Source organism: Scyliorhinus torazame, chromosome 6 (assembly GCF_047496885.1).
Source record: "Scyliorhinus torazame isolate Kashiwa2021f chromosome 6, sScyTor2.1, whole genome shotgun sequence".
Classification (NCBI taxonomy): domain Eukaryota; kingdom Metazoa; phylum Chordata; class Chondrichthyes; order Carcharhiniformes; family Scyliorhinidae; genus Scyliorhinus; species Scyliorhinus torazame.
Genome location: NC_092712.1, coordinates 132,133,557 through 132,146,337, shown reverse-complemented (window position 1 = coordinate 132,146,337; position 12,781 = coordinate 132,133,557). Strand labels below are relative to the sequence as shown.

At 42.8% G+C, this 12,781-nt stretch overlaps 1 protein-coding gene across 1 annotated transcript in view; it reads right to left on the bottom strand.

The window, feature by feature from the left end:
* The window catches only part of cntnap2a (contactin associated protein 2a), a 2,812,093-nt gene extending 2,800,006 nt beyond the window's left edge, over positions 1-12,087 (bottom strand). The window contains exon 1 of the mRNA XM_072508818.1: positions 11,582-12,087. Within this exon, the coding sequence (XP_072364919.1) occupies positions 11,582-11,675 (94 nt within the window). The 5' untranslated portion in view covers positions 11,676-12,087. The remainder of the gene's footprint in view (positions 1-11,581) is intronic.
* Positions 12,088-12,781: the final 694 nt, after the last annotated feature.

Genomic DNA, 12,781 nt, shown 5'->3' with positions numbered 1-12,781 from the left:
CAAACTAACTCCTGGGTGTGGGTTATTTGCCTGTAATTCCTCCCTTACCTCCATTCAAACAAGAATAGAGTGGTTTGGAGGTGAAGTAGAGGCATGCTGGGAGAAAGATTTAGAGTTTTAACATTTTTTACATGCCATCCAACTCAACACACACATTTCTTTGGATATTGAAATCTTATCCCAAACTCCATCACACCTTTCCTACATTTCAGGCTGATGACTTTTTGTCAGACTGGAAAATGTTAGAGAGGGAACAAATTCTAACCAAGTACAGAGGCAAGGAAGGTCAGAGGAGTGGTGGAGGGAACAAAAGGAAAGGTGTGTGATAGTGTAGAAGGCATGAGTGAATAGTCAAATCTATTCAGCATCTGTTGTCCATAAAAATAGGAGCAGTGTCTATGATCTGAAACTATTGAAATAGTTGTTACATCCAAAAGATTGTAAAGTGCATCAAGCTTTCTATGAATTTCAGTAAAACAGTGTAGGAGGCGAAGAACAGAATTAAAATGGCAGGCAAGCAGAAGTTCAGGGTAACACGTTCAGCAAATCAATCACTCAATCTGCGTTTAGCCTCCCAGCTATGGAATATACCATGTGTAATATCCCACATGAGACATACAGGGTGGGAATGCTTGTCTTCCCTGTGCTCCTTGCCGAGTATGAGCTCCCGCTAAGGGCAGGGTATTCCAATTAACCACTGTATATAAGTCGTCCAGTAAGACACCGACTAGAGGGAAACTGGGAAGTGTATATATTGTTTGTGTAAATAAAAATTTGTTCTCACTTTATGCAATGTGGATTCCCCGTCTCTTTATTAAACTGGCGCCGAGGAGTAAACTGGTTTGCTGTCGATGCTGAGACCTACTCTGTTGAGCCACCTCCCTGATTTTCTGAGCTCAGGTTTGGATTTCTTTGATTCTCCATGCCTCTGTTTGGGTGGTTAGATGAATTTGACGCTGGTGTTGAAGACTGGAACCAATATGCTGAACAAATTGCATTATTTATTCCGGGCCAACAAATCACAGAGAACGAGTGCCAGACAGTCATACTGTTGATGGCGTGTGGACCACATACATTCGGGGTGATCCAGAGTCTCACGTACCCGGTGATGCCAGATACGCAATCATTCAACCAGCTCATGACAAATGCAGCCCAACACTTTAACCCAACCCCATCGATAATCGTTCAAAGATACTGTTTAATATGACAGAGAGATCTACCAGTGAATCCTTCACTGAGTTTGTATCTCAGTTACGGAAGGTAGCCAAGTTTTGTGAGTATAGAACTGTTTTGCCCGATATACTCCGCGATCGCTTGGTCTGCGGTATCAACAACATGGAAACTCAGAAAAAGCTTTTGGGCGAACTCTCCTTAACGTTTCAGCAAATGGTGCTGATCTCCCTGCTCCAAGAAAGCAAGGAATGTGGCATACAAGGGATGGAGGTGAACATTTTGTGGTGTCACCCCTCACGTGGTATGCCCGCAGCCCTGTCCGAACACCGCGGCGACTCTGGCTTCTGGGTGAACAGCCGGCCGCCGAGAAATGTGATATCCTGAACATGACTGAGGGCGATTCCTGTCCGTTTGCGACATGTGGACACTGGTCGAGGCGTATCCGCAGACAACAGGAGGGCCAGTGCTCTCGGCATCCAGTCGAGGTAGGTGTCAGCCCCGATGTCAGGCCTTGGATCTGGATGATTCAGAGGAGGCAGAGGATGAGGCTGAGATGCAGCTGTACTGTTTGGCAGCAACGTTTGTGGCCCCTATTAGTGTTCCGAAACAAGTGAATGGTCATATGCTCCAAATGGAGCTGGATAAGGGAGCTGCAGTTGCTGTGGTGGCATGGAGCACTTTTGGTCTGATCAAACAAGGAGTGCATGCTTTATCTTTGGCTGACACAGCGGTTCATTTGGCCATTTATACAGGGGAACGACTAAATATCATGGGGTCCATCCTCACTCCGGTGGTTTATGGGTGCCAATCAGTGCGCCTCCCCTCATTGTTGTGCAAGGAAGCAGCTCTAAACTATTGGGCCATGTTTGGCTACACCAGCTGCAGTTGGATTGGCAGCATATCCTCCAAGTGGGATCTAGTGGTCTGTGTGCTGACCAAATTTCCGGAGGTATTCCAGCCTGATTTGGGTATCATTAAAGGGGTTGTGGCTAAAATCCAGGTGGACCTGAAAGCCCAGCCCCGATATTTTCACGCTCTCCTGGTTCACTACGCCATAGTCGAGAAGGTTGAGACTGAATTTCAGCGTTTAGAAAGTCTGGGAATTATTCGGCCTGTGCACTTCGTTCATTGGGTGGTCTCGGTGGTCCCTGTAATGATTATTTTACTCAGTCTGGATTCCCGTGTCCATATTAAAGTTAACAAAAGAACATTAGAAATAGGAACAGGATTAGGCCATTCAGTCCTCTGAGTCTGCTCCACCATACAACTAAGTCTTGGCTGACCTTCCGCTTCAACACGATTTTTCTGCACTATGAAGTTTTTAATATGTAGAAATCTATCAATCTGAGCCATGCTCATCTTCAATGACTGAGCCTTCACAGTCCTCTGGAACAAGAATTCCCAAAATTCACTCTCCTCTGAGTGAACAAATACCTGCTCATCCCAGTCCAAAATGGTCTGCCCTTTATTTTTCGACTGTGTCCCCTGATTCTAGATCCACCAGCATCGCCCCCCCCCCCCCCGCCCCACCCCCCAACCCAGCCAGGGGAAACTTTCTTCATGCATCTATCCTGTCATCACTATAAGAATGTTCTATGCTTCAATGAGATCACCTTTCATTCTTCTGAGTGACATAAAAGAAAAGCCCAATCTATGTTTCTCTCCATCCCAGGAAATAGTTGGGTGAACCTTTGGTGCATCCCCTCCAGGGTAAGTATATATTTCCTGAGGTAAGGAGACCAAAACTATACACAATACTCCAGGTGAATTCTGGCAAGGCTGTTAGATAATTACAGTAAGACATCTTTACTTCTATACGTAACTCTTCTTGCAATGATGTTACAGAGGGAATGTTGTAAGGTGAGGTGAGGGAAAGGAAAGATATGTTTGGTGATCGCATCATGCTGGAAGAAGTGGAAATGGTGCAGGATGATGCATTAAATAGGCTGGTGGATTGGAAGGTGAGGACACGTGGAACCAAGTGGCTGTGGAAGGATAATCTCATAGATCTCACTGAATCCCTACAGTGCAGAAGGAGGCCATTCGGCCCATTGAATCTGCACTGACCCTCCAAAAGAGAACTTTACCAAGGCCCACGCCCCCATCCTATCTCCGTATTGATCATGGCCAATCCACCTAACTTTCACATTTGAACGCTGAGGGGCAATTTAGTTTGGCCAATCCACCATACCCGCACATCTTTGGACTGTGGGAGTTAACCAGAGCACCCAAAGGAAACCCAGGAAGAGGAATAAGGGAGGTCAAAAGAGCAGGAAATGCATTCAGAGTACCTGTGATAAATATGGAGAAACTGCAAGGATGGAATAGAATTCTCCCAAGAAGTAGAGTGGGGCAAGTCTGCATCAGAGGACTTAAAATGGGACTTTGGCTGGTAGCTTACCTCAAAAACAAAAATTGTGTCACAGAAGGGAAAGGAAGAGTCATAGAAGGGGGAGGAGTTGTGGAAATTTGTTTCACAAAAGACAATCTGCTGATCTGCTTTTTAAAAAGTGAGCCTAATAATGTAGTGGATCGGATCCTTCTTTTGTTGAAAATGTAATAACCTTCATTTGACAATGCAGGAGACGATGTTGCATGGTGTCTCAGAACATAATAAATAATAGTTAAGATAAACTTGAGTGTATAGAATCGATGGGAAAAGCGTTGCAGAATAAAAACTATTATATACTGCACTGCAATTGAGTTCATTTCAGCTCATTTTCTCTGCAGCAGTAATTTTATACCCAAACATATCAAGTAACTATCAGGCCAAAGTCAATTTTTGTTTCTCCAGAGGATCTGGAATAATGTAAGGTCAATAATTGTGGTGCTCTTTCTGACAAAAAGGACCTGTCTTCTCACCTTTCACTGATGACTTCTCTTATGCCCTAAGAAATCTAAAAAAAAGTCTTCACTGCTACTCCTTTATAATAATAATCATCTTTATTGTCACAAGTAGGCTTACATTAACACTGCAATGAAGTTACTGTGAAAAGTCCCTAGTTGCCACATTCCGGCACCTGTTCGGGTACACAGAGGGAGAATTCAGAATGCCCAAATTACCTAACAGCACGTCTTGCGGGACTTGTGGGAGGAAACTGGAGCACCTGGAGGAAACCAATGCAGATACAGGGAGAATGGGCAGACTCTGCACAGACAATGACCCAAGGTGGGAATCAAACCTGGGATCAGGCGCTGTGAAGCCATAGTGCTGCTATACTTCAATATTGGTCTTAGTCTTTCCCAAATTAAATCTTATAGCAAGTATCAGCACTAAGATGCTGTACAAAGTGAGCACATGCTGCAGCACAGCTAGAAATACATTTTACCTTGCATTTTGCAGCCAAAATCATGTTTCTCAATTCTTATGGATGTTGCTTTCAGTTCCGTTGGTTGGGCTACCCAAAATATTCACCGAAGACAAGTTTTTATTAAAAGGTCCACCTCTTTCTCACATCCACACGGCAAATAAAATGGGAATGTGACTATCCTCCAGCAAAATTAAATGCAACAAACTGGAAACATGTCCTGACCACTGCATGAACTGGAGCAATGTTTCGGTAAAATCTCTTCACAACACATGCAAATATTTTGAAAAACATAATTTTTTTTTCTCTAAAAGCACATATCTGATTCTGAGTGTCAGATGTACTATTTTATGATTATGAATGGAACAAAGAATAAAGAAAAATACAGCACAGGAACAGGCCCTTTGGCCCACCAAGCCTGCGCCGACCATGGTACCTGCCTAAACTAAAACCGTCTGCACTTACGGAGTCCTTATCCTTCATTCCCACCCTTTGCGGCGCGGCATGGTGCGCATTGGTTAGCACTGCAGTTCAATTCTGGCCCCGGGTCACTGTCCGTGTGGAGTTTGCATTGGTTAGCACTGCTGCCTCACAGCATTGAGGACTCGAGTTCAATTCCGGCCCCGGGTCACTGTCCGTGTGGAGTTTGCATTGGTTAGCACTGCTGCCTCACAGCATTGATGAGTTGAGTTCAATCCCGGCCCCTGGTCACTGCCCGTTTGGTGTTTGCACATTCTCCCCATGTCTGCGTGGGTCTCACCTCCACAACCCACAGATGTGCAGGGTAGATGGATTGGCTACGCTAAATCGCTCCTTAATTGAATTTTGTTTTAAATGAGTAGAGTTTGAGCGCAACGTCAATTATTTGCCATTTAAGGAGAATGTGCTGTGGCTCTAGAGTATAAATGCAATTAAAATCAACAAAATAAAATATGCTGACTACCAATTTAAAAAACATAACTGAAACATTTTCAGAGATACCATCAGTAGAAGAGCAAGGGCTACATTGTAATGATTTTGAAGAACGAGAAAATACAATCACTTCAACTTCATGGCAAAGAAAATAGAATGCTGCATTAATAATAATGGTATAACAGGACACCAGTGACACCAAAAAGTTGGTTGGGACTTTTATCAGTGGCAGTCAATGCTGCCATTTAGAGCTGCAATTGTATCTTTACAAGTAAGAGTAAAGGTATCCCTAAAGGTGTCTACTGTAAAACTGCCACCAACCCAAAAACCATATTGCAAAATTTCACAAAGCAAGAATTTTAATATTTCATGAACAATAGGGTAGTACCAAATTAGAGTTCAGACTGAACTCAGTCAGCCTTAAATTACCAAACGGACAACAGTGGTCCTTTAGATATTATTTAGAAAATTCCTGAAATTCAAACACCTCATTTAAAAAAAAAAAATGATATTAACCAGCCACTCTCTCCTGGCTTCCTCTTGGATTTATCACGCCATGCAGACTTCACCTGCCAAGGTAAAGCAAAACCATTTTCTAAGTTTTAGCCAATGCTGTGCAGAGCTTGACACCAGAAGAGGAGTGAATGTGGTTCAGAATGGATTTCCTCTGACTCCCCCCTTGTTTTCGGAGAGGAAGCATGAGGCATTGTACCGCGCTGATGACACTGTGATAATGGTAAATCTTCACATTAGGGTTAGATCTTCGCATGTACATACTCGTGCTTTGTCCCTCACACTTGCACACATTAACAAGTATCAATATAACAATATTGTAAATAGGATTCAAGGTACCTGCTTCTAGAGGTAAAAGCTTAATCCCATCAACTGTCCACTTCAAGCATCCCCCTCCCCCCCACATCATTGTTTATTGGCATACAATTGCTGAACTAAGTTGGAACATCTTAACCAAAAAAGTAAAACCATCTTTCTTGAAAGTTGTGGCAAATACATCAAAGACCATAAATAAATCAAACAGGAAAACATCTTGAAATAGCTTGAACATAGCTGTATGGAGATAAATCTGAAAAATAAATCATTACTATTATAAATAAATATTATTCCATTGTGCTATAAATGGGCAATCATAAGATCTTCTCACTATGCCCGGAATCATTTTCTATTGAGAACTTCTTGCTGTCACACAACTTCATGTCACCTGTGGTCAACAGTATGACACACTCTCCATAGAAACACAATATATACTGAATAAGTAATTGATGACTGGGATTTACTGAAGAATAGGCTCAATAATTGGAGTAGACTGGAAAATATCAGGTCATATTGGAGGGCTGTTTAACCTTCTTCATTCTTTCCGCCACCATCTTTGCTTTTTGTCCATGTGGTGTCTGTGACATCGCTCAGAATCCATAATGAACATTAAATTCTGATCAAAGTTGTTTATCTTCTATTCTTCATTCACAAAGCATGGTCATGAACTGGATTTTATATTCATGACACAAACCCATAAGCGTAGGTTTTATTTATGCTGCATATTTTTATATCATAACTAACTTTGACAATGCAACATGCCATTGCAAGTAGCATGAAGATTGACTGCTGCACAATATACTCATTCAGTTCTTATGATTTAAATGCCACTTTAACTTTTAGATGAGATTTGTACTCTATTAGAGACAAAACTTAACTCTTGGTCCTCATTAGAATTGCAGAGAACCCAATGAGAGCAAAATTCACATTTGATAGAGGACACAATATGGGTGGTAATGGACCAGCCATTCATTTGGCAATTGTTTGGCTTTCCTCTGAATCACTGGAATGGAAAAGCAGGAGAAAGTGGGAGGAAGGCACGGTGGCATAGTGATTGGCACTGCTGCCTCACAGTGCCAAGGACCCCGAGTTTAATTCCAATTTTGGGTGACTGTCTCCCTGTGTCTGCATGGGTTTCCTCTGAGTGCTCCGGTTTCCTCCCACAGTCCAAAGATGAGCACATTAGGTGGAATGGTCATGCTAAATGTCCTTAGTGTCCAGAGATGTGCAGGTTAGGTTATGGGGTTAAGGGGATAGGGAAGGGTGGAGTGGGGAGTGGACCTGAGTAAAGGGCTCTTTTGGAGGGTCGGTGCAAACATGATGGGCCAAATGACCTCCTTCTGCACTGTTGCTGAAGAATGGCTGATCCACTACCACCTATATTGCGCCCCCAACCAAAGATGGATTTCACCCTCCTTGGGTTCTCTGCAATTCTAACGAGGACCAAGATTTAAATTTAGTCTCTAATAGAGTACAAATCTCATTTAAAAGTTAAACTTGCATTTGGATCATAAGAACTGAAGAAATACATTGCGGAGCAGTCAATCTTCATGCTACCTACGAGAACATGTTGTATTATCAAAATTAGTTTTGATATAAAAATGCAGCATAAATAAAACCTAAGTTTATGGTGTTGTTGTAGTGAGTATAAAATCCTGTTCATGATCATGCTTTATTAATGAATAGAAGATAAAACAACATTGAGCAGAATTTAATGTTTATTATGGATTCTGGGTGATATCACAGCGACCACAGGGACTAAAAGGAAAGATGGTGGAGGAAAGAATGAAGAGGGTTACATTGCCCACTGATATGGCATGAGGTTTTGCAGTCTATTCCAATAATTCTATGATCTATGATCTTCTACTATATAAATAATGGACAGCATTACTCCTTCCCATATTGCATCCTCCTTCCTCTGAAGTTGAATTTCACCCCATATATATCAAAACTGTACTCCATTTCTGAATGAACTGAGTGTATGAGTTTCATAAATTAAGAAAAATGATTTTTGTTCAGCAGTTGAGGCTGTATCATTATACCAAATTATAGGGTGCTTGGAATTGTAACTGCAATAATCTTGGCTCTTCAAACTCAACGATCTGTCATACCAGCCTTCGAAATAGATGGATACCCAGCACGGCACATAACTAGCTCTTTAGCTTCTTTGCATATTTTAAGACATCCAACCACCCGCTATTTCCTCCAATGGTTTTTGCACAACTCTATTTTTCCAATTTTTTTTCTTGGCTTTTAGCCAGTTGTTCATTTATACCCCATACGTTCCTTTTGGACTTCTGCAAAATGTGTGTACATTACAAGAAAATTCATCTCATGTGCCTCAGTATAAATTTCTGATGCAGAAACAGCAGTAAATAATGTTGGTTAGAGGGAGCTCACCTCCTGCTGGGTATAGTTTTGAACTCTCGCCCACACGAGGACTTCAAAGCATCAACTACGTGGCCCTACAACAGGTCATTAGGAACTGAGACACAGGAACTCAGTGTTGTATTTTTCAAAATTAATCCTCCATAAAGATTTGATAGATTGTTCTCCTTATCCAATTCTTCCACACCATCCCACCATTTAAACTCATACCAGTTTGCAGCACTTTAGGTGCAGTTTCCATAATAATATGTCATTCTTTGGTCTTCCCAGGGATGCTTATCTATGAGCCACAGTTAGTTAAAATGTAGTGATTTGTGAAAATTTGATTAACAAGATGTAAAATCATGGCGATTCCACCACTCAAGCAAAAGTAAAATTCTGGTTGTCTGATTGAATCTGGGACTTATTGTCAGGTAAAGTTCTTACAGGGCACAAATATAAACATTAGAGCACTTTCCTGTGACTTCTCCAAATATTATTTTCTCGGTTCAAGTCCTTTTCTTAGACAGTAAAGACAAATGTTGCCATTTGCTCTCCTGAAGGTTAAACTGCAACAGTTATCTCTCAGCTTTTGATTTCAATTCTATTAGATTACCATCCAAAATATAGCTTCAAATTACATTATACTAGCTAATAATGTCAGAGATGACTCAATAGCTTGTACACACCTTATATTTTACTAATCTATTCCTCATTTTCAGCCTTTAGCCCATCCTTCCATTTCCCATATACCACTCATTTATCCTGTTGTTCTATACCTATCTTTCTGAACCAGACCGTATGCTCACAAATCTAGCTATATTTAGGCTTCTCATTGATTTTACTGTTAGCTTATGCAATATATTATCAACCCCTCACACCTTATACACCTACTACCTTCCCTACAGAACATGAAAATGGTTAGTCCCCGAACTGTCAAAGGAATAAAATCTCGGGGCAAAAATTGTCATGACCTTATATTAAACGACCATCTGGTATGCCATGAGACTAATGAATAAAAAAAGCCCCCCCCCCCCCCCCCCCACCCCCCACCCCTATCTTTGTTGAAAACGCCACTGGGAACATTGATATTGACAGTACCTTAGCAGGAAAAGAAAATGTTCAAAATCAATCTATCCACCCAGGCAAGAGAATGCAAGTTAGCCAAAGCTGAAAGTGATCTATGGAGAGTACTGCGAGAATAATTCTTGCTTTTTGCCTTTGGCTCCACGTCCATTAGAGCTCTAAATGTCACCCATGATTCAGAAAAAAATAAGAATTATAGACATTTTCTGTGAGCGAGGTTACTCTTATTTTGTAATTCACACAGAACTCGAGCATAATAACTTCTCTGATAAGTATACACTGGCGTTTAAAATTGAAGGAGTTATTTTCTGTACTGCCACTTCGTTGTGTCGTATTAACCACATCAACGCTTAACATGATTTACTGAAGGGAAGTTAGAATTTCAATAGGGGATTACAAAACGGACCCTGCCTGCGATATTTACATAGCACATCCCCAGAGTCTAAAATCTGAAGAAAAAAATCGTCTACCCATGAACCTTATTTAATCCTTATTCTAAAATATCTTGCACTTATCTGTGGCGAACATGATCGTGACAACCTTCCCTTGTTACAATATTTAAATACCCATTATTATTTTTTAAAGTTTAAAATACGTATTTTGCACTCTTGACCACGGAATTTCCGTATCATCTACACTGCTTGTCCGAAGCATTATTTTTTTAAATGTTAGAATGGACACTATTTTCATCAACATTCAGGAAACCTGGCGGCAATGGTGAAAATGTGAAAGCTCCTTCTATCTGATCTCAGGTGAGTAAACGCTTCTTCTTCCCGCGTTGCTGGGTGCCATTCTGGGAAGTATCCCCCAGATACAGGGCAACGCGGCTGAAGGGGACTGGCCAGCGCCTCCTCCACTGTCAGCAACTACCGACTGCAGCATCCTTAAAAGTTAAGGCAAAGGCCGAGGCAGTCTGCGGCTGGTTTGGAGGAGATCGCTTTGCTCGGTTCAACTCGGCTCTGCAGTCGCACTGTTAGGAACGTAAAATCGCAGTGGCTTGCACTTAACTGATCAATACTGCTTGCTAAGTTAACAGGGCACAAACATATTAAAGCGAGCATCCCAACAACGCTCCATTCAGGAAACAGATTATGTGATCAGCGGAGTGGCTGGAAGTACCGAGCTATAAGTTGCCACAATACCACACCACCCGTCCAGCTGCAATTTGCGTCGACATTAAAATTAGGAAGTAACATTTTAAAGGAAAAATGCTTCGATACATATGGCATTTAGTTTCCCCAATCCGTCATTTACGACAAAAAACATATGTACTGTAAAATTTAGTTAAAAAAGTCTAACCCTCCTTTTCCATATGAAGAAAAGATCAGTTTTTGAGGGGTTCAGTTTAAAGATATCTTTCAGTTTTTAATTCATTGAGGATTTTACATCATGCAGCATTAATTGAAACCCTGAGTCAAGTAGGTTCCTCTAAATTGGAAGATGTGACATGCATTGTGTCGATGTCACCTGCAAAATAAGTGCACATAGAATCCGGTCATAATGGTACCATCCAGACTTAACTCATTGAAGCAGACTGTCCTAAATAATAAAAGTACTGCAATGGGCCAGGAATATGTTTTAGGTCCATCTATCGCACGTCTCAGATCAAGAGGAGTGAACATGAAGCTCTGCAAATAAATAATAATTTAAAATAAATAAACCACAAGATAGATGCCCGCATCGATCTATAGGCTCGATTGCTCCCTTGCACGCAGGCTGCTTCGGGAGAGGAAGATTGCAGTTTCAGCACTTCGTATTGCAGGGTACCGCAGAGCTTGGGAAATGCTGGCAAACCCGTTGGCAGCTCCAAGAGCCCCTGTCTGAAAGCGTGCCCGAATCTGCCAGCCGCCCGCTTCGGCTGCCTGCCTTGAGCTTTTGCACAACTGCTGCTGATGTTGTCTACTTACGGGATGCTGCCAGCCCCACGCTCCAGCTGCCGCTGGTGATGATGATGCAAATCCAGAAAAGCGCCGTTATCCTGCGCAGAAGGAGCCCAAACATGGTCCAGTTGATTCAGAGCCGGTCCGCAAATAATGGCAAGGTAGGCAAAACTAATGTAGGACAACGGCCCCTTCCGCCTTCTCGCTGCCACAGCGGAGCATCAATGTGGAGATAGTGGTGCCAGTGGTGAGGCGAGAGCTCGCTGCTCTCTCTGCCTCTCACTCGGGCTCTATGATTAAAATCCTGCTTCAGCTTCCTCTCTCTCTCTGTTTCTGTCACTCGTCCCAGCCAACCAGCTCTCCCTCCCTCCCTCCGCTCTCCTGTTTTTGCACCGACTGCTGCCACCCACCTCACAGCTCCGGCCCAGTCAACAGCACCAGGAGTGAGGGGGAGGAGCCCTCACTCACCCTCCATGTCTTTCCCCGCCAGCTGGGCTGACCTCTTCCAATCGCGCGACCGGCTTTCCTCCCCCAACCACAACAGGTGCAAGATGAGGTAGGGTGTCTGAAACGAGATGTATTGGGTTTGTTTTTTTGCCCGCTGCTCTCCCCACACGCCCCCCCCTCTCTGCCTCCGACAGATGGTATCGCCCTCCAGCCCCCCCCCCCTCCTGAGAGTTGAAAGCGCCGCTCCTGCCGCACACTCCGCGATGTCCGTGCGGTCCTACCGCCCGCCTATATCCCAGCCGCCGGCTGATTAATATTTGACCGCAGTGTGTTACTGCATAGATTTCCGAGCTGCGTTAATGTTCCCGCACATCCAGATGAAGAGAGGGGGAAACGCACAGACGGAGCGAAATAAGTGATCGCTGACTCGGAGGTGGGAAATGGGGAGGGGGACTGGGGAATATCCAACTGAAAACAAGTTCAGCACACAGTTTTGACAGGTCGGGAATACGTTTTGAGTTACTGTACGCATTGCTCCAGCTGTTAAAATGAACTATTAAAAACATGTCCCAGTTTCATATGTTTCCCAATGGGGGAAATCTCAAATTGTTTTTTAAAAAAACACATTGTGGCGATGAATAACGTCAAATTATCGTGTGGTGGAATTACCTGTGTTTACTGATGTGCACATTATCTCTCTCTCTCTCGCACACACATATAAAGGTTTAAATCCAGGATAGAGATTGAAGCAGTGCCGATTTTACACTCCAGAATCCTACA